Source organism: Podarcis erhardii, assembly GCF_964252035.2.
Source record: "Podarcis erhardii genome assembly, chromosome: 8".
NCBI classification, from domain to species: Eukaryota; Metazoa; Chordata; class Lepidosauria; order Squamata; family Lacertidae; genus Podarcis; species Podarcis erhardii.
In genome coordinates this window covers 37,302,499-37,325,380 of record NC_138499.1, presented here as the reverse complement: position 1 = coordinate 37,325,380, position 22,882 = coordinate 37,302,499, and the positions used below count along the sequence as shown (strand labels likewise).

The 22,882-nt window shown below is 42.0% G+C and overlaps 1 protein-coding gene and 1 long non-coding RNA gene across 2 annotated transcripts in view; one reads left to right on the top strand and one right to left on the bottom strand.

The window, feature by feature from the left end:
• Positions 1–7,047: 7,047 nt before the first annotated feature.
• LOC309349147 lies at positions 7,048–9,558 on the bottom strand. The gene is made up of 2 exons (XR_014159766.1): positions 7,727–9,558; positions 7,048–7,339 (listed from the first exon to the last, which is right to left on the bottom strand). It is a non-coding gene; the product is annotated as an uncharacterized lncRNA (long non-coding RNA).
• A 258-nt stretch (positions 9,559–9,816) lies between these two features.
• Positions 9,817–22,882, top strand: part of RAB2A (RAB2A, member RAS oncogene family) — a 32,142-nt gene continuing 19,076 nt past the window's right edge. Inside the window, exons 1-3 of the mRNA XM_081874804.1 lie at positions 9,817–10,158; positions 19,735–19,806; positions 21,054–21,121. Of these exons, the coding sequence (XP_081730930.1) occupies positions 10,113–10,158; positions 19,735–19,806; positions 21,054–21,121 (186 nt within the window). The 5' untranslated portion in view covers positions 9,817–10,112. The remainder of the gene's footprint in view (positions 10,159–19,734; positions 19,807–21,053; positions 21,122–22,882) is intronic.

Sequence of the window (22,882 nt, the reverse complement as noted above, 5' to 3'; positions counted from 1 at the left end):
GCCCGGGGGGGGGGGGGGTTCCAGCAGAAAATGAACACAGGGCCCTGATCTGGTTGCTTTTTCTCCAACACAGAAGTGGCCAGGTTAAGCATCTTTTTAAATGATGTGAATAATATGTGTAGCTTATATATGAGGTGGTCAGGAGCATAGCTGTCAAGAGTCCCTTATTTGGCGGGAAACTCCCTTATCCCAGCGCCGTGTCCCCGCTGCTGTCCCTTATTGATGATGTCCCTTAAATTTCCCAGGTTTCAAAGGAAGCAGCTCCTCTCCCTCCCTCCCTGCCGGCCAGGGAGGAGAGAGGCTCCAACTGTGTTGCTTGGCTGCCCGGCCCGCCCCCCTCCAGCCTCCTCTAACCAGCCTCAGCCCCTGGGAGCCCCTCCCCACCAGGACTGGTGGGAACCTCGGGCCCTTCCGCTGCCATCCTCCTCACGGCCGCCGAACTGAGCGTCTCTGCCTGGGGCCTCCCCTCTGCCTGTCACCGCCGGATGAGATGGGCAGCCTGGCGCGCCCTATGAATTGCTGAGGAGCCTTGAGAGGAGAGCGAGGACAACCATAGAGAAAGCAGTTCAGAGAGAGGAGGAGGAGGAGGCGCAGGCGCAGGCAGGTGTTCCAAGGGCTAACCATAGAGGGGGAAAGCGGAGGAAGGACCGCAAGTGCTTCTCCCATAGATTTGTAGTGGTAGAATAGCCTAGATGGTCTGATCTGCGGGTTTACTTCGGGCACTATTCCCCCCCCCCCTTCCTTCCGCCCCGCTTGATTGAACCAAGAGCTGCAGATGGAGCACGAGAGAAAAGATACAGAACTACAGCAGCATCTTCGTAGCTTGGACTTTTTTTGTGCAAAAAGTGGCTGCTGCTTGTAGTTATTTAATTGCAGTGTTTCATCAGCTGGTGTCTTGAGCAGCAACCTCTGGAAACGAAGGGCTAAAAACCAGCGCTGCTCTCCAAAATTATCTGGTCCCTTTTAACCTTGTATTTCAGCTGGTTGACTAAAATCCCTTATTTTGGCTGCTGATCCCTTATTTTCGAGGCTGCTGGTCCCTTATTTTCAAATCTGTAAGTTGATAGCTATGGTCAGGAGAGTACCTAGGGTTTGACAAAGTTGGCCCCCGCCAAGGGCATAAGCCAGCGGGGGCGGGGGGTGGCACAAAAACTGTGCCTCTCAACTCTGGCTTGGAGTGGTTAGGAACTGTTATAAGAATTTTAAGGTCACACACACACACACAAAAATATATGCCACATGTCTGAAAACAGTACAGGAAAAAGTCCTGAAACCATTTTGTCTCTCCCAAACTGACCTCAAATGTTTCTCTGCAAGCAGGGAGGAAATGAGAAAAACCTCCCCATTGTCTCTTTGTTCACAAATCCTGTCTTAAGGGTGTGTCTGTGTATGAATAGGGTGAGCCTGTGACCTGGATTCAGGAATTAAGTAGTTATCATCACAAAAGAGTGGCCAAATGACCCAGGTAATGCAATCAATGATCCATTATCAGGTATCCTGGCAGACAGGAGAAAAACAACACACTCAGATTTCTGTTGTAGACACCCCTTCTGTGATGTATGTATAACAGGGGTAGGCAACCTAAGCCCAGGGGCCGGATGTGGCCCAGTCGCCTTCTCAATCCGGCCCGTGGACAGTCTGGGAATCAGCATGTTTTTACATGAGTAGAATGTGTCCTTTTATTTAAAATGCATCTCTGGGTTATTTGTGGGGCATAGGTATTCGTTTATTCCCCCCCCCAAAAAAAATATATATAGTCTGACCCACCACATGCTCTGAGGGATGGTGGACCAGCCCATGGCTGAAAAAGGTTGCTGACCCCTGATGTATAATGTATGGAGGGGTGGTGGTCTTGGGCTCCAGGGTGGGCAATTTCAAATGTGTCTATATAAGGGCTTGCGCACCATTGTTCGGGGTCCCTCTGGCCTCCAGCGTGTGGTTTGTGAGCACTCCGTTGCAACAGTTAATAAAGATCAGGCTTACCAGCTGCTTTGCTTCTCAATATTCTCTGGTTGGCCCCTGTTATTTTCTCCTACTGATAGAGAACCTACAAAATGACTCTATATGGGCTCTCGGGTACCCCATAAGGGAAAAGGAGGTGTGTTTTTTCTTGTAACAGAACCCACCTACCAATCTGTGCACTCCCCAGACCACTCTTCCACTGCTCTGGGTGGCCAGGCGAGGCACACAGGCTCCTCTGGGAGTCTTGATGGAGCTGCTTGCCAAGGGCACAATGGACAGAGGGTGCTAATACAGCTCCTTGCCAAGGGCAGAAGGGAGACTAGGTATACCTGTGGAGGCAGTTGACAGGAAAACAGCTCATGCTGCACCAAGTTGTGGGTTTCTTCTGAGTTACCTGATGTCAGCCCAAAGCAGAGGTAGGTGAAGGGCAAACAACTGGGGAAGGGGGGTAGGCAGAATATGTGTCCATCAAAATTGGCAGCCACCAGTTTCTAAAGCAGTACAGTGGTACCTCGGGTTACAGACGCTTCAGGTTACAGACTCCGCTAATGCAGAAATAGTACCTCGGGTTAAGAACTTTGCTTCAGGATGAGAACAATAATCATGCAGCGGTAGCACAGCAGCAACGGGAGGCTCCATTAGCTAAAGTGGTGTTTCAGGTTAAGAACAGTTTCAGGTTAAGAATGGAACTCCAGAAAGAATTAAGTTCTTAACCTTAACCTGAGGGTACCACTGTAATAAAGAGGGCTCCTTAACTCACACACAGAGTTGTTTTCCATCATAGACTAATCACACCCTGCTTGAAAACACCTGTATTTTAAGACAGCGATTTCCAAGTCAGAGGTAGTCACTTTCAAGCAAGGTGGAGCCCTGGTACCTCTCCCTTTTAGAATTAAGCAGTGAAATGAAGTGTAGGGAATTGTGTGACATACAGGCAACTGTGCATATTTCTAGCAGAGTTTTATCGAAGCACTAGAAATTTGCTCCCCCCCCCCCACTGCAGTTTCAAAATGTCATTACAGTTGTTACGTTGTAAATCAAAGCATTGTTCTCTCATTCTCTCTTTTTTTATAGCCCAAGGAATGACCAGATTATTTCAGTATTTCGTTTAACTTATACAGTGACTTTCACAGTACTGAAGAGTAGTCCATGTGTTTATTTCTGCTATGATTTGATTATGAGTTAATAGCTACTGTGCAGAGCTACTGCAGAGGTTCACTCGGCAGATGACCAAACACTCTGGTTACCCAGTTGAATAATAAAGAGCCGTCTCTTTGACAAACAGATCTCCAATTGTAGCACAGCATTTGTCAAAAGGCCCTTTCTGTCATTAGTCTCATAAACGAAACACAAACACATTATGCTCTTTTCAACGACAGTGCAAGCACTTGCAGATGTCACTTGTAACTGTCACTTTTTCTATAATTTAGGCAATCTTAAGAATTTTAACAAAATGTGTACAAAGCCCAATTCAGTTCCTGCTATTTAAGGCAGTACACTTACCCTATACATGAAGTTATAACAAAGGGAAAGTTGCAGATGGCATTTAGGAAAGCACTATATTATCTCTTTTATGAAAATGCTTTGTACGTATATCTCAGCTATGGTTGCCAAATGACTGCATCAGTGTGTCAAATTCATATGTGTCCTTCTGAAGTGACACGAGTCCTCACATAAGGGGGACTTTGTAATCTCAGTTTCATAGTAGAAGCCATTTGGCTTGAATTGTGTCTACATGAAAACCATGGACCATCGCACCTTATCTCTGCCAAGGTTGTACAAATAATATATGCATACCAACATTTACACCCAAAACAAAAAATCTAACAGCAGCAAAAGTAAAAAATGTTACACAGCAACAGAACTGGGTCTTGCTTATTAAACATAAGTCAAAATAAAAACATTTCCAGCTTCTAGCAAGAGACACAAAAGGAAGCTGGACAAAGAGTACTTCAATTGGAAGGGTGTTGCTGAATTGCTACATTACAACAGAAAGGTCTTTTCTTTCATGTTCGCTTTCCAAATCTCCTGAGATGGCTCTAAGAGGAAGGCCTGGGTAGCTGCTGAACAAGGCAGCCATGTCCTGGTAGCTAGACCTTTGCCTGGAACGGGAACTGCCTTTTGTTGTTTTTGTAGGAATGGATTTAGACACCAGCAAAGAATATATTTAGCTAGTACTTTTCCTTGTCTACGTTAGTGAGATCAGCAGAGTACCATCTTTCGCAGCTTAAACTGGGAAGCAAAGATAAGGTTGATTTAACCTTCTAGAAGCAATAATGCAAGATGCTTTCAGGCACATTGGATATTACTCCTTTTCTCTACCTTAAAACAACAATCACACACAGAGTTCTGTGAAGAAAGAAAAGTAGTATTTACCTACATAATATGTAGGTATGAAGGCATAATGAAGACAGGTTTAGAAGTACTATTTAAGTTACAAAAGTACAAAAATATGTTCAAAAATGGTGAGTGATCTGCAGAGCTCAGACATGTACACGTGGTCAGCTTGGAAGCATGATGGAGAGAGAAAATATGTGCAAGCAGGCAGGAAATATGTAGTGTTACAGCTTCCTGTCAAGGAAGATAAAGGAAGTTATCTCAGAAAGTTCTCTCTAGGAATTTTTTACAAGAAAGCTCTGTGAGCCTCAGCTCCTTCATGTGCCCATCTGGCAAAACATGAATTGTGGTTTGACTGAAATAATGTCCCCGAGTTTTTAATTGTAATAGTTTTTAGAATGTTTTAATCTGCTTTAGAATGCTTTTGCTTTGTTTACGTTTTTAATTGTATATCTGTTTTGTGGTCCTGGGCTCTTTGGGAAGGGTGGGATATAAATTATTATTATTATTATTTTCCAATACATTTTTATTCAAGCTATGCAACTAAACATATCAATGTAAGTATAAAATACACAAATAAACATACCGATAAACATATCAGTATACATATAGATATAAGTATAGTTCATTTACATAGTTTATCATATTCCCTCCCCCAATTATACAAAAAGAAAAAAACCAAAGAATCAAAAAAATCACAATGTATGGGCTCTACCGAGCCTTGGACTCCCCTCCACCCTTTTGGTAAGTATCAAATAAATTCTACAGTCACGTATTTTATTTTTGATCTTAAATATTAGCCGCTCACTGTTAGTTATTCCAGCACCGCCAGTGCCCTCTACGAATTGTTTCCAATATACTTCCAATATTTATTCCAATTTTTATGAAATATCTGTTCATCTTGGTCTCGTATTCTGCCTGTTAGTCTAGCAAGCTCGGCATAATTTACCATTTTAACCTGCCAATCGCTTATACTAGGTATAATTTCCGTTTTCCAATTTTGTGCCAACATAATTCTTGCGGCTGTAGTGGCATAAAGGAATATTATCTTATCTTCTTTTTTGATTTCTTTACCCAACATTCCTAGCAGAAAGGCTTCGGGTTTTTTGGGGAAAGTGTGTTTAAAGATTTTTTTAAGCTCGTTATAAATTGATTCCCAGAAACCTTTCACTTTTTTACATGACCACCACATGTGGTAGAAATCGCCTTCTGCTTCACCACATTTCCAACATCTTTTGTTCTTTAACCTGTACATTTTAGCCAGTTTCACCGGCGTATGGTACCACCTATATATCATCTTCCACAGATTTTCCCTCAATGCCATACACACCGTAAACTTTATATTGTTATTCCATAGTTCCAGCCACCTTTCGAAATCAATATTATAGCTGATGTCTATCGCCCACTTAGTCATTGCTTCCTTCACCTCCTCGTCTTTTGTATACCACTCCAATAACATATCGTATATCCTAGACAGTGTTTTACTCTTACCTTCCACAACCTCCACATTGAACCTATATTTTTTATCTTCAAATCCTAATTTCTTTTTATCTTCTTTTAGCAGATCGTTCACCTGGTGATATTGCAGCCAACCAGTAAATAATTTTTTTATCTCTTCATACGGTCTAAGTTTAATACCTTGTTCTGTTTTGATTATGAGTTCTTCATAGGTGGCATTCTTCTCTTCCATATTAGTTTTCTTAATAGTTAACACCTCTATTGGCGAGATCCACCAGGGGGTCTTCCTTTCCAAAAGATTTTTATTTCTCTCCCATACCTGAAATATTGGTCCCCTAAAAATATGGTTTAGGAAGCCCCTGTATGCCTTCACCTTTTCGTACCACAGGTACGAGTGCCACCCGAACCTATTGTCGAAACCCTCCAGATCCAATATGTCTCTATTTTCCAATCTTATCCAGTCTTTTAACCACAATAAACATGCCGCTTCATAGTACAAACTCAGTTCCGGTAGGGAGAAGCCCCCTCTTTCCTTTCTGTCTACCAATATTTTCATTTTTATTCGCGGTCTTTTTCCCTGCCAGATATATCTCGCCAGTGCTCTCTGCCACTCTTTACATCGCCTTAAACCTTTAAGTACGGGAATAGTTTGAAATAAAAACAACATTCTAGGCAGGACATTCATTTTAACAACCGCTATCCTCCCCAAAAAGGATAGTCTCATTCTCCCCCATATTTCCAAGTCTTTCTTAATATTCCTCCAGGTGACCTCATAGTTATCCTTATATAAATTGATATTTTTTGTCGTAATCCACACTCCGAGGTATTTCACCTTCTTAACTGTCATAATTCTCGCCCTTTGTTCTAAATCTACCGTTTCTTCCTTGGTTAAGTTTTTGACCAGCATTTTAGTCTTGTTCTTATTAACCTTAAGTCCTGACACAGCACCGAATTCTTCAAATTTTTGTAAAGCTTCTTTTACACTGTATTTTGGGTCTTCTAGTGTTAGTACAATATCGTCCGCAAAAGCTTTGATTTTGTGTTCCTTCATTCCTACCTTGACTCCTTTAACCTCTGTTGTTTCCCTCAGTCTCTTATTAAGTATTTCCAATACTATTATGAATAGTAAAGGAGACAGGGGGCAGCCTTGTCTAGTCCCTTTAAATATATTGAAGAATTCTGATGTAGTATTATTTATTACAAGTTTTGCCTTTTGCTCATGCTAAATAAATATGACTGTAACATAATAGCTCTACATACCCTCCAAAATTTCTCCAATGAAAACAGATATTTACTATTTAATAACAACGATTTTATTATGTACACCCGCCCATCTGACTGGGTTGCCCCAGCCACTCTGGGCAGCTTCCAACATATATAAAAACATTAAAAAAATTAAACATTAAGAACTGCCTTCAGATGTCTTCTAATGGTTGTATCTCCTTGACACGGGGGTCATATTCTCCAACATTTCTCTGATAAAAATAGGGACGTCCTAAGGAAAACCGGGGCATTCTGGGATCAAATCAGAAACTGTGACAGCTTCTGTGAACCCAGGAATGTCCCTTGAAAACAGGGAATCCTATTGCTATTTGTATGAAAATTGGGAAATTTGTGGAAGGGAATCATGGTCGATCTTAGAAAATGTTTTAAGAATAAGTATTGATGTACAAGTTTGGATGAGAGTTAAGTTTAGATAAAGTAAAATTGGGTTTTAAAGTGAATTAAAAGGTGAGGATTTGCTGAGCTAATAATTTGAATTGGAATACAGAGAGGGGAGGTGTGAGGAGGTCTGAGAAATAAGTTAAAAGAAAAGTAAGCAATGGAAATTCTATGTGTTTTTAATTGTTTTTAAGTTTCGCATTTTTGTATTTTTATTATTTTTTTTGTCTTTTTTGTTTTTGTACTTTGTATTATTTTGGAAATGCTAATAAATATTCATTAAAAAAAAGAAAGAAAACAGGGACACTTGGAGGGTCTGTTGGTTTATCTCTTCTTTTTCCAGAGTTCCATTTCTCTTCAAGAAACAGGCACATTAAGAATAAATAGAAATATTAAGTTGGCTTTTTCAGTGGTGGTGCCCTGATTACAGAATGTCCTATAGAGAGGCTTGTCTGGCAACCATGCTATAGTCTTCTTGGCACAATGTAGAGAGTTTAGCGCTCTCAGACACAACCTATCTGGTGTTCCGTTTTTCATACCAAACTATCTCTTGCTGGGTTTTCAATCATTTTAGCAACTGGGTTTTGTGCTGAAATGTTTTCATTTCATGGTGGTAAGGAGAGGGCTTTATACTGATTTGGTTTATTTTATATTGGTTTTGGCTTTTGTTATGAATTATATTTTATATTGCTAAGACAACAAAGAATACACAAATGTAATAAATAATAGAATTCTAAATACTTTTACAACTGCTCTGCTGAGCCCTTAGCTGGCGTCTGTGCTCAATGAAAACTACGCTATTATGTCATGGACAGATTATTATGTATTGTACCAATGCCACCAACGCTATTTCCCCTGCTTTTTGTTCTGAGAGTATTTTTTAAAAATGTTTGTTGTGGGGTGGGGGAGTGGGGAGGACTAGCTTGCTCTGTAAAAAAAAAAAAATCTATGACCCCTTTACTGCATTTTTGAGATTAAAGGTATATGAAAAGCTGCTGACCCAAGTTTCTCACATGATGACCTCTGTAGGCCCCAATGATATGGCATGACAACCTCACTATGAAGTTAATGTATAAACTGGGCAAGTGTTGAAGTCTCCTTAACAATGATAAACAGCTTAATCCTATTGATGCTGGAGCTTCCCACTCACAATCTTTCTGTTCTTTATCCATGGGGTGTGTGCATACATAGGGACGCCAAAGGAGATTGGTATGTATGACACAACCAGAGTTCAACAGTAAAAATTACAATTAAAATGCACAGGGCAAAAGAAAACACTCACTGGCAACAGTCAGCAAGTCATGTTTGGTGCTAGATATTATTTTTGTGTTATTATTTTTAATATATATTATATTAAATTTATATACTTCATCTGAGGATCACAGGGCAGTTTACTGTGTAAAACCACAAAAATATGTAACAAAAAAACAAAACACCCCCAGTTGTTTAAACAAGTTTAAAAGGCCATAGATTTATTTAGCCAAAGGCCTGGAAGAGGAAAAATGTTTTCGTCTGCAAACGTTTCAAGCCATTTTTAAAGCGACAGCCATACAACTGTAATTCTAACAACTCATGGGCGTAACCAGGATTTATGTGGGGGTGGGGCAGAACCTCAGTTAGTTAAGTATTTTTATTGATTTACTTAATTTAGGGGGGAACTTGCCCGTCTACGGCCATGTAACCAGTGGCAACTTCTGGAGACATTTGGCACTGGGACATTCCCGCCCATTGCTCTTGTACCATTTCCATCTCAGCTTCCCAATAATGTAGGCTGATAAATGCACAACCTCTTTCTGCACTGAGTAGAAGGCAGGAGAAGTCCAGCCGCTGCCATGGCTTCCGTTTTGTATACAGCGACACATTTGACATTCCGTTTGGACCCAGAGGGAAATCTGAAAAACTGCCAGAAGTGATGTGGCGATCCGCAAGACCGTATGGTGCCTTTTGTTTTACTTCCTTCGCCTCTCCCCCTCCCCAAAACCCCCAACTCGCCCTAGTGAAAAGGGCGAGTGTTGCTGTGCCAGGCAGGATGAGGCCGCTGAGCTCCTCCAGCCAGAGCCGGGGCGACGAAGCGCTTCGCAGCGACCATTCCCTCCAAGAGGCAGCGAGGGCGCTTCCTCGGCCTGCAGCGGCCAGGAGCCTCGGGCCCCACCCCAAGGCCGAAGGCGCCAGGCGCTCGGCCGCCCCGTCCCTCGCATCACTCCCAGGGATCCTCCCCTTCGCCCGCACGCCGAGGCCGAGGCGCCGGCTGCTTCAGCACTTCCGGGTCGGCGGAGAGAGCGCTGCGTGACGTTGCCGGAGCGCTCGGGAGCCTCGCGCCTGTTATTGTTCCTGCTTCCCTCGCTCTCTCCCCCACCCCCGCCCGCCTTCCCACCGGCCCTCCGTCCGAACCGCGCCTTCCTCGGGACGCTCTGAAGGCACCTCCCAAGGCCCGGCAGGGGAAAGAAGGGCAGGCGAGGCGCCCAGGCGCACGCGGAAGGCCGGCGTGGGAGGCTCGCTGAGGGAAGCTGTCAGAAGCCCGAGGGCGGTTGGAAGGAGCAGGAGGAGGGGGGCCCGCTGCCAACGGTTTCGAACCTTCCGTTGCGCGAGCCCTGACAGCGAGGGGCGGGGGAGTGCGCGCCGCGTCACCAAGCAGCGAGCAGCCCGAGCAGGAGGCGCAGGAAGGCGGCGGCGGCGGCGGCGACTGGACGGACATGGCCTACGCGTATCTCTTCAAGTACATCATAATCGGGGACACAGGTAAGGGCGGCCCGTCGGGGAAGGTTGAAAAGGGGCCTGCGCTGCTGGCGGCCTCGGCGCTTCCTGCGCAACGCCTCTCGGCTGCCCCATTTCCGCAGTGTTGGCTGCGCCGACGTGGTGGTGACTGGGCTCGGCAGGGGGAGGTGCTCGGCCCAGGGCCCCGCCCGCGGCCTGGCGAGGCCTAGGGCTCGGCTGCCAGCGCCTCCAGAGCCCCCTGGCTGCCGTCTGGTTTTAAGGCCTCTCCAGCCAGAGAGTTCCCGGGAAGGGAGCGGAGGCGGCGGCCCTGAAATGGGTGCAGCCGGGGCCTCGGGACAGCGGGCGGGGTGCTTGTCGTTGACCTCATTTCGGACGCGTCCGAAGAGCCCCGTTGGCCACGCCGGACGCTTCGGTGAGGCAATAGGGGAGGGGTGATAACACCCCCCTGGGATGACAAGGCCTCGAGACGCGCTGGGCCTTCGGCCAAGACTTCTCACTCCAGGCCTCTGTCAGACACGCCTGCGGAGCAAGGCCCTAAAGGATCACACCATTTAATCCCTCTCTGCCCAAAGATACACTGACCTGTAACTAAAGCACCCTCCCCACCTCTGGGTATGTTTTACGTTCCAAGAAAATCTACCAGATAAAAGTGGCTTCCACCGTTCATTGGTCATGGCTCTGTTCCTGGACGTTGGTTTAAAGTATTTGCTGCCACTCCTTAGCCGAAAAAGCTTATAAAGTGACAGTAATAAACCTACTCTACCCCTCCGGTATAGAATGTAAAAGACAGGGCAGAAAAGGGGGGAAACCGGCAGAAAAGAAAGGATCAAACGGGGGTCTTAAGTGACAGAATTCTTGTAATGGCCAGCTGGAAGGAAGAGTTCAAGGAGAGGAGGAGCCAAAAGTTGGTGGTGTTGCGCTGAGCCTTATGGAGAGGCCCTTTAGTGCCATCTCTCTGACTTGAACATGATGGAATTTAGCATGATAGATGCAGTATAGTGACTCCCTGGAAAAGACCCTGATGTTGGGAAAGGTGGAGGGCACAAGGAGAAGGGGACGACAGAGGGCGAGATGGTTGGACAGTGTTCTCGAAGCTACAAACATGAGTCTGACCAAACTGCGGTAGGCAGTGGAAGACAGGAGTGCCTGGCGTGCTCTGGTCCATGGGGTCACGAAGAGTCGGACACGACTAAACGACTAAACAACAACATGCAGTATAGTGACCTAAGAGACTGAGCTACCAATCAAAAATGATCTTGTATGCATATCATCTCTGCATAAATTCAGTAGGTGGCCTTAGACAAGCTACTCTTTGCTCCATTCCCCCCATCAGCAGCACAGGATATAATGATACTGATTTCCTTTACAATTGAAGGATCACAACTAGACAATGCATGTGATGTAGTTTGAATACTAGAAAGTGCTATGCAACTGCCATGTTAGAATAAATACTTGGGGTTCTTGTTTCCCCAAGTGAATTAAGCTTAAACGTCACACATGGTGTTGAATAATCTAATACACTTTCATGCCTATCGGCCACTATTTGAAAACTACCTTTTTAGATTTTTAGTGTTTTTTCATTTTAGCTATTTATTTATGAAAATAGTTGAGTTGGGGAAAGTGTGAATGTGTGTGAGAGAGATTTCTGTCAAACTTATCCAGAGACTAGAAATCCTTTCTGTGAAGGACCAATTTAATACGTTATATAATACACATATGTGCAAAACATTCACAAAGAGCTATATCAACATTTTCGCCTTGCATGTATCAAACAGGTATATAAGGAACTAGAATTGGCTGAAGCTTCTGCCATGAGTATACGTAGCTGAAAGTACATGTTAGCCACCATATAATGTGAGGAGTGATGCTGAAAATTTCTTGACAAGTATATGATTGGACAAACATATTCCTTTACAGTGGTACCTTGGATTACAGATGCTTCAGGTTACAGATGCTTCAGGTTACAGACTCCTCTAACCCAGAAATAGTACCTCGGGTTAAGAACTTTGCTTCGGCATGAGAACAGAAATCACGCAGCGGCGCGGTGGCAGCAGGAGGCCCCATTAGCTAAAGTCGTGCTTCAGGTTAAGAACAGTTTCAGGTTAAGAATGGACCTCCGGAATGAATTAAGTTCTTAACCCGAGGTACCACTGTATTAGCTGTTTTTAAAGTTAGTAGCCTCTTGAATCCTTATTCCCTTTCCCCTTCCTCTTATCTTTAGGGGGGAAACCCTAAAATACAAAGGTATCTGTATTTCATTTACTTCTTCTGTCTATCCTCATTGAGATTTTAGTCTATTTACTCAAGATTCCTCAGCTCTAGAGTACATAATAGGTTATATTTCAGTCACTTTTTCCTCTTTTAAAATGCATTTTTTAATTTTTTAAAAAGTCTGTGGCACAAACATATTTACAGTCTGATTCTATAAAAGTTCGTTTGAAGTAGGTACCACTGATTCAATTTCTTACTGCTGTATTATGCAGTCTGGAAGTACTCAGTCAGCAAAGTAATATAATGTTGCACTCCTAGGCACACTTCTGTTCACACTGGAACTTACTCGATCAGACTGCATTTGCACTTCTATTGATTCTTTAGGTCTTGAGATATTTCATTTTAAAAGAAACAACAAACCAAGATTGGCCAACTTTCATTACTTAAAGCATAGAACTTGTATGTATGGTTACTAGGAAAGAGGTTCTATTAAGCCACATTTACATTTCTAAACAGTCTTTCTTTGGTTGCCTATGGTGAGATGAAATAGTCATTTGGTGACCAGGCAGGGAAACTTTTATAAATTTGAAATGTGCCCTCTCATTTTCAGGCAGTTTATATTTCACAAATGAACAACATAGGGATGTGTTGATTGGCAGGCTAGGAAACGTGGCTTGTTTACAAGGCTGCATTAAATTCAGTCTAGCTTACTTCCAGGTAAGCATGTGTAGGATTGAGCTACGTAATCAATCTCTTCATATATTCAGTATTTGATTTCAACATTGCAAGCAGAATCCAGGAGATTCTACAAGTAAATTAAAAATTATTTTAGCTAGGCATGTTGAGTGCTGTAGTCAATGTATTTTCAGAGCCTCTTTCTATAATCTGAGAATTATTGGAGAACAGTTGAGGTCTCTGCAGACTGGAAACGGACAAATGTTGTCCCCATATTCAAAAAGGGGAGAAAATAAGACCTAGGTGAGCTGACATTGATACCAGGAAAGGTCCTAGAAAAGATAATTAAACAGTCAATCTGTGAGCACTTTAAAAAGGATGCTGTGATTATTAAGTCCCAGTATGGCCTTCTCAAAAATAAGTCATGCCAGGCAAATCTCATTTCTTTTTTTTTTTTTTTTGATAGAGTTACAAGCTTGGTGGATAAGGGAAATGCTGTGGGTATGGTGTGTCTTGATTTCAGCAAGGTTTTTGACAAAGTCCCCCATGATATTCTTGCAGAAAACCTGGTAAAATGTGGGCTGGATGAGGTATCTCTTAGGTGGATTTATAGCTGGTTGACTGAACCCAAAGTGTGCTTACTAAGGGTGCTGCAGCACTCTGTCCTGTGCCCACTGTTGTTCAATGTCTTTATAAACAACTTGGATGAAGGAATTGAGATGCTCATCAAATTTGCAGATGACACTAAACTTGGCGGGGTAGCTAATGCTTCAGAAGAAAGAACTGGGATTCAAAATGACCTTAACAGATTGGAGAACTGGGCCCAAACTAGCAAAATGAATTTAACTAGGGACAAATATAAGGTTCTGTGCTTAGGCAGGAAGAACCAGATGCACAAATATAAAATGAGGGACACCTGGCTTATTAGCAGTACATATGAAAAGGATTTGGGGGTCTTAAGCGGACCACAAGCTTAACATGAGTCAACAGTGTGATGCAGCAGCAAAAAAAAAGCCGCAGAATTATAGTATCCAGGTCAAGGGAAGTAATAGTACCACTCTATTATGCCTTCATCAGACCACACCTGGAATACTGTGTGAAGTTCTGGGTGTCACAATTTAAGAAGGATATTGACAAGCTGGAATGTGTGCAGAGGAGGATGCCCACGATGATCAAGGGTCTGGATACCAAGCTTTATGTGAAACGGTTGCGGGAGTTGGGTATGTTTAGCCTGGGAAAGAGACTGAAAGGAGATATGATAGCCTCCTCAAATATCTTAAGGGCTGTCACATGGAAGATGAAGCAAGTTTGTTCTGCTCCGGAGGGTAGGACCTCTATCAATGGATTCAAGTTACAAGAAAGGAGATTCTAACTAAGCATCAGGAAGAACTGTCTGATAATAAAACTATTTGACAGTGTAACAAACTCCCAAGAGAGGTTTTGGATTCTCCTACATTAGAGCTTTCTAGTAACTAGCAACTAGACTCACCCCAGGTCCACATCTCTTAATTTGCAGGCCAGTGTTGATTTGCATTGCTTTGCCATTTAAAGCAAAATCTTTTAGCCATATTTGATTCAGTGCTGATTAAATTTCCTCTTAACAAATTTCGTGCTTTTTTCAAGATTCACAGTGTTTTAACTTTTCATTACTTTATCTTTGCTCTATGATAATAGTGGACAACCTGTTGCCCTCCACATGTTGTTGGACTCCAAACTCCCATCAGTTCCAGCCAGCTTGACCAATGGTCAGGACTTATGGAAATAATAGTCCATCAACAAAAGTTAGCTACCCCTGTTCTTTGTGTTGCTTTTTGGAAGGAGTTCTTATCTCCTTGCATTTATCTTTCTCTTGGTCAGTCTGAACCCTAGGGAAAGGAGTGAAGTAAACTTAGCTGTTTGTATTTGACAGAAGCTGTAGATGCTTTGAGTGAAAGTAGACTGAAAGCTGCCTTTGAATAGAGATTTTTGGACATTTATGCAAGATTGCAGAAGTGCTGTTTAATGCTCAGGCATAATTTGTTCACATTTACTTGTTCTTGAGCCTTTGCAGTAAAAACAAAATATGGCACCAGTTCAGATTGGTGAGTGTTGAGGAGATACGGATACTGTGCTGCAAAGTCCTGCAATTTTATTTTGCTTTGTTTTTAAGTAGGTGCTTAGTCATAATCAATGTATTGGTCAACAATGAAATGCTCTTAAGCAATTGTGATTGTGGCTTTTCTGTTTATTCCCTTGTATTCCTTTTTGAAATTACATCAAGGTAAAATAAAAAAGTACTCAGAAGCAGTGGCAGAGGAAGAGGAATGCAGGGGGAGCGCACCGCCTCCAGCAGCGCGATCCTGGTGGGGTGCCATAGTGGCTTTCCCCCCACTCCCTCAGGGAGTGCCACTCCCCAGCGCGCCACTCCCCCTGGACGTGCACCAGCCCCGCCCCTGCCTGCTCTCCATCTGCCCCCCCCCCCGGTGCCAGAGCATGAAGCTTAGCCACTGGTCAAAAGAGGTTTTCCCACACCAAAAAATAGTTTTACATTTTATGTGTGTATTGGTAGACCTTTGTTGTTATAATAAGTTGTTGTTGTTGTTGTTACTACAGTGTAATAATTTCTTCAATTTCACAATTCTAAATTGTATCCACAAGAATTACTAGTCTGCAGAAATTTTTTACAAGCTGACTGGTGGCTGGCAGGTAAAGGCTAGAGCAACAAGTACATTTCAGTGCTTGGTGTGGAGGGTTTCTTTGCTGAATGCAGAGAAGTGATGTATTCTGCCTCTCCCCTAGCAGCCTGCTTACTTACATGTGTGCATATATATATTGCTGACAGTAGTTGCCAGGCAAATGTTGAAATGCCAAGCCGATTTATTTGCCAAATTTCTTTCCACCTAAAGAAAAATGGACGTCAGTCCCTCCATCGTTTATCTACTCAAACCTCTACTGTTGTTTAAAACCATGGTTTTCCTCTCATTGTCTGTCCACCCTCACTTTACTCAGACTTCTGCCTCTCCTTGAGTACTGCAAGAAAGGAGAAATACTGAAAGGGGAGGGGCCGGATTTAGAAGGTGATTGGGCTGGATCCGGCCCCTGGTCCTTGGTTTGCCTACCCATGCTATGGAGTATGTTTGCAGAGGGGACTCCAGAGTAGAGAGGACTAGGCATGGAAATGGGGGTGGTGATCTGTATGCAAGGGAGAGTTCAGAACAGTAAGAAGGGTGGAAGAAAAAGTAGTGAAGGTGAAAATGGGAGTGCAAGGGGAGTTACAACAAAGGAGGGAGTAGGAGGCATGGGAATAGGGTTGACGATGAAGCAGGGGCATGAAAGAGTCTGAATAATAGGAGAGTGTGATAACTTTGTAACTGAACAAAAGATGAAAAGGGTGGTTAGTATTGTGTGGGAAGCAGAACATGCAGGAAGTTACCATGGACATGGGGGGTGACTGTCAAAATGGGTGCAAAGTGGAGCTGCAGAATAGAATATAGAAATGACTTCAGAAATTGTGTGTAAATCGAATTGTTATTCAATCCTTAACCAGCCTCCAATTTTACTCAGATTCAGAAGATCAACATAATCATCCTATCAATGGAGATATATCCTCCCAGTCTTCCAAGAGCAAAGAGCTGTGATAATTACCACATGCATCTCCCTTTGAGAAGTCACACCCTGCCTCAGTTCTGGGAATAGATTGACTGCTGCTCAAGTCAATTTTCTCACAGTAGTGCTCCTTAGAGGAATTTTAAGAGGGTCTGTCATGTCTCTGGTACCCTCCTCTTCCATCAAGCTGGAAAATTCCATATTTAACCATGCCTCAAGTACAATTCCAAACTGCACCAAAGTCAACTTTCCCCCCTCCTTTAATAACTTGGAGTGTTTACTAGCCTACATTGCAGGAGATCCATTGAAGCAGGTAACATGTTTCAGTGGCTTTTGGATGAATTGTGTAAAGAAGCTGGTTATATGCAGGTCATGGAATTCTTAATTAAGGCTTATGTATAAAACCATATTTATTATCTATTACTGTATAACATAGGATTGGGCTGTGCATGCATATTGGCTTCATACCACTTGATCTTAAAACTGAGAATGTCTGAATTCTTGATAGGAACATTCTACCTCTGGGTTTTTCTTTTATCTTTGAGGTGTAACTCATGCAAGTTGCCGTTTTATGTTATTGTTGACAGATGATTCACATGCATATGCAAACCAGTCCTTTCATGTACAAATGTATGAAGCCCCAAAGTTTCCTTGTGAAAGTGGCATGTGGTAGGTCCTTGCAGGAATTAAATACATTTTTAGCTGGAAATTTGGTTGTTATGCACAAACTGTCTGTTCCTGACAAAAAGTTGTAGCTGTTTGGTCCATTGCTAGCATAGTTTCTATGCTAGAGCTTGGGCATTCATGATTCCTACATATCATAGTTTCTTAGATTTGTCATTGCTTACGTTTATCTGTGTTGGACTGAGAAAGCAGTTATTTCACTTCTGCTGAGGACTATTTGAATCACAGTCCTGGTTTGAAGTTCTCTCAGCAACACCTGAACTATGTGCTATTTATCTTGTGAACCACCCTGAGATCTTTGGATGAAGGCCATATATAATAATAATAAAATGTTGCAAGAGGTAAGACCACAAAAGTCTTGTGAAAACAAGTGTCCTACCTTGCATCATATTCTGATGTAAAATACCTGTTACATTTAAAACTATCAAGAGTGGCAAGAAATTATATCTTAAGTTTTTCTGGCGAGAAAGAAATTGAGAATAAATAAAGTATAAGGAAGAAAAGCCTGTAAGAAGAAAGGATTTGTAATCTCTTATTTAGAATAGTAACATGAAGCAGGTATTTTGACATGGGCGGTGCAGTGAATGATAAAAGAGTGCACCTTGTACTTCACTAATATTACACATAATAGAAGATGAGTGGTCCACTTATGCTTGTTTCATGCCAAATTTTAAGGTCACCTATATAACTAAAAAAAATTAGAGAAGATAAGAACTTGGGAACAGATGAGGGAACAAATGATAGCACCACCTTTAAATACATACAAATAAAAAGTGTTCTAAGTGGACTGAGACAAAAACAGGAAGCGAGAACTGTAAAACAATTTGAAAGGTTAACAAGGAATGGCACAGTTAAATGGTTTTCAGCTTTATGTCAAGTGTCCATGCACAAACATTCAGAGACAAAACTTAATCCTATCATGAAATGGGAAAGAGAATTGCAAACGGAAATTTAGGAGAAAATATGGAAATGCCTATTTGGAACTAAATTCATGTCAGCCATGAATTAGAGAGAAAATTGCATAAAAAGCGTGGTGCAATGGCTTTGGATCCCTTGGAAAAGCAGAATGATTTCATACATATGATGGAAATGATATTGGTTATAAAATGACATAATTTGTCATTAGGCTTTGCAAATAGTCCACTATTATGTTCGTTTAATAGTAACCAGGGTTATGTATGCACAAGTATAGAAGGATAGTCCAAAACCAGGAAAGAAAGAATCCGTCAGAAATATTTGGGGAACCAAAAACAAACCCCTGTGTTGCAATACGAACCAATCACAACAATACAAACACAACATGTAGGCTAATAGTAAAGAATATATAATAGAATAATAATATCATTCAAATTGTAGGAATAAGCCAGTCAAAGTTCATATGTACAGTATAACAGATGGGAATATTTGGGGGCCAGTGGCGATTGTTAAGCTGAATATAATGCTAAGGAGAAATTGAAGGAAAATTGGAGAGTTGAAGTATAAAGGTAAAGGGGCCCCTGACCATTAGGTCCAGTCGTGACTGACTCTGGGGTTGCGGTGCTCATCTCGCTTTATTGGCCGAGGGAGCCGGCGTACAGCTTCCAGGTCATGTGGCCAGCATGACTAAGCCACTTCTCGCAAACCAGAGCAGCGCACAGAAACACCGTTTACCTTCCCACCACAGTGGTACCTATTTATCTACTTGCACTTTGATGTGCTTTCGAACTGCTAGGTTGGCAGGAGCAGGGACCAAGCAATGGGAGCTCACCCCGTCATGGCGATTCGAACCGCCCACCTTCTGATCGGCAAGCCTTAGACTCTGTGGTTTAACCCACAGCGCCACCCGCGTCCCTGAGTTGAAGTATAGTCCAGCAATAAAAAAGAGGACTCGGGATAGAGGGAAGTGGAGCAAAAACAATAAAAAACAAATGTAACATTTAAGCAATATGGAAGTACTTTTAAATAATTGTTATTTCCTTTTCAAGTATACAGTGCTTGATTTAACAGAATAGAAAAGTGTTTTATGAAAATAGAGTTGGATTTCTAAGAGGTTTAAAATGTTTATACACATTACATATATGTATATATTGTAATTGCATAGTCACATTAACAAAGTATGTATATTTTAAAAGAGCAGCAGAGTAACTATAGAGGCTATCTGAAACTAGCTACTAAGTGAGAGTCTTAAGTTTCTGAATAGTAAATGTACATAATGAATATGATTTTGGAGGAGGAGTGGGATTTAGTAATTTGGTTGCTACGAAGTTGCATGACAAGTTCCAAGGGACCTCACTCTTATCCTTTGTGTTTCTTTTGGTGGCCTCTGAAATGTTATGCTAACACCAAGGAGTAGTTTTATCAGTAATTTGTAAATGTGTGTAAAGAAGTCTGAAATTTTGAAATATTCTCACTTTTTGTAGTACTTTATATTTGGAAATTCTTGAAATTGATTTTTTTTCCTTCCAGGTGTTGGAAAATCATGTTTATTGTTGCAGTTCACAGACAAAAGGTTTCAGCCAGTGCATGACCTTACTATAGGTAAGTTCTTTTATGCAGGTAAATGAGTAAAGGTCCTTGGCAACTGCATGCATCAAGTTCTGAAATGGAATGTCTAGAGCAGGGGTTGTCAACCTGGTCCCTTCCACCCTCTAGTGGGCGTTTCAGGATTCCAGGTGGGCGGTGGGGGGGGTTCTATGGCACAAGCTGAATCCTCCTTCCATCGAGCACTGGTGGGCGGTAAGGAAATTTTACCATCAAGAAAGACGCATTAGTGGGTGGTAGGTATAAAAAGATTGACTACCCCTGGCCTAGACTTTCAACTAATAGTCATATATTTACAAGGTGGCATGGGTCAGTGGTGCTTAGTCTGATAATAAATAAATCAGGTTCACATTGGACAAAATTACATCCAACTATCCACTGTTAAAAGTTACTGTGGCTGAATTTGTAAAGAGTGTGTTTTCCATACAAAATGGTTTCAGCTTAACAATGTTGTCAGAATTGTCAATTTCTAAAATATTCTTATCTGAATATGAAATATCATTTTAAGATTTTGTTAAATCTAAGTTGTAACGCTCTTCTAAGCCTAAATGATGGTTTCTTTGAAGGGATTTAAGTAGTTTAATTTGAGTCTGACTCAGTGAGATTTGAAACTTTCTCACATTCTGCAGCTGCTTCTGACTGCCTCTGAATATTTTCAAACTACATTGCGGTGTCATAATTTTAAAAAGCATTTTCTCCCTTTATTGTTATTGCAGTTTATATCCCACCTTTTCTCCAGAGAACTCAAGGTGGCATACATGGTTCTCTGCCCCTCCCCCTTACATCTTCACAGAATCCTTGTAAGTCAGGTTAGGCTGTGAGATGGTAACTGGCCTGAGGTCACCCAGTAATCTTCATGGCTGAGTGGGGATTTGAACCCTGGTTTTTCAGGTTCTAGTCCAAAATTCTACCTATTGCACCACACTGGCTATGCTAAATGCTTCCTTTGTAGTTTTCTAGATTGTTCTTATTTTTTCTACCTCTGTTGAAATACATTTTTTTTTTTTTTTGCATCTGTTAATCTAGAAATGAGTGTATAAAACTATGACACAATACAAAACTGTATAAAAGTCTGTTGACTCTTCAGTATGTGCTATAGGGGGAAAGCCAACTGAAAACATGAAGAACAATGTTGCTTCCTGCTATGAAAAAGGTTGAAGTAAATCCTGATTTCGTTTAGGATACTGGATAGTATTTCACTGCTGTGTTGGAGCTCTGTTACAACATTTTATTTTATTATTCAGGTGTAGAATTTGGTGCTCGAATGATAACCATTGATGGGAAACAGATAAAACTTCAGATATGGGATACGGTAAGTGTAGGAAAATTTTATGTGCAAATTTTATGTAAACTGTGGTTCAAAGAACAGGAGCGAGGAACTGAAACTCTGAAAAAAGCACCAGTCAACTGTTGTAAAACAAAAACAAAAAGAAACACTCAAAAATGGTGTAAACTGAAAAAATGGTGTGAACTATCTCCCAAGAAGGCAAACTCTAGACCGTGTGTGTGTGTGTGTGTGTGCGCGTTCGTGTTCCATGATCCGAAATAATACTAGCTGCTGCAAGCATTATTGATTCCTGTTTATCCTGGATCAACAATCTCTCTGTATATGGATATAGGGTTTGTTCTAACTCCCTTGAGCTATTTAGAAGATTTCTGCTAACCTGTCTGTGAAAAAGCAATCTTAACTATTGTTTACATATTCTGGGATAAGGGACCAGTGAGGAGAACTTCAATTTTTCTTCTTTTTGATACACTTCAAGTTCCAAACCCAGTAAGCATATGTATGAATCAGCTTGATATAATTTCAGGAGTAAAGGCAAAGGTAAAGGACCCCTGACAGTTAAGTCCAGTCGCGAATGACTCTGGGGTTGCAGCGCTCATCTCGCTTTACTGGCCGAGGGAGCTGACATTTGTCCGCAGACAGTTTTTCCGGGTCATGTGGCCAGCATGACTAAGCCGCTTCTGGCGAAACCAGAGCAGTGCACGGAAACTCCGTTTACCTTCCCGCCGGAGCAGTACCTATTTATCCACTTGCACTTTGACGTGCTTTTGAACTGCTAGGTTGGCAGGAGCTGGGACTGAGCAAAGGGAGCTCACCCTGTTGCGGGGATTCAAACTGCTGACCTTCCGATTGGCAAGCCCTAGGATCAGTGGTTTAGACCACAGCGCCACCCGCGCCCCTAATTTCAGGGGTAGTTATTCATTAGGTCACTGGTTTGTGTAGGGGAGAGGGTGCAAGTTAGTAGCTATGGTGTGGAATGCAGCCTAAATGTCATTTAATTGTTTTGCCTCAATTATTGAACTGTAAAACAGGCTTGTCGTTCACTCACCAGTTTTTTGAAGTACCAAATTTTGAATTCTTGCTACCCTGTGGAATCTTAGTAATATTATAGCTGGAATGTGCTCATTTATTGAGAGTATTGTGCCTTTATATTAAAGAAATATTAAGGCAAAAGTTTAGTGTGTATTGGTTTCATAGGAACTATACAAGTGGAACGTGTACCAAAATGTTTAGGTGTATCGCCACCCTGCAGGAGTGTTCTTGTTCCAGTTAGCAGACATCCTAACCTTCTGCTCTCAGCTGTAGTCTAAATTTATTTATAAAAATAGTTATACCACCCACGTACATAAAATATCACAGAAGTGTACAACAATGTATACACATACTATAGAACATAAAATACAAAATGTCATAAAAATGACTGACTTTTAAATAAGTAAGTAAGTTAGTAAGTAAGTTGGCATAAAAAGATCTTCAAGAGATTCCTAAAAATTAGTAGTGAGGTTGCCTGCAGAATCTGTGCTGGAAGGGTATTCCACAGCATGGAACTGGCAACACCAAATGCCCAACTTCTGTTAGAAGCCAGTAGTGAAGTATGCAGGACAATTAACAGTCCTCCTCAGGATGGTTGAAGTGGGATATAAGGACTCAAGCGATCCTTGAGGTATTTTGGATCCAAGTCATTTAGGTCTTTCCTCCCAGCTTTTCTGGGTTCCTCCTCCCTATTTTTGCCAAGCCTGCACATCTCTCAGCCCAGTAGTATATGGGCAGCCAGTGCTGATGTTATAG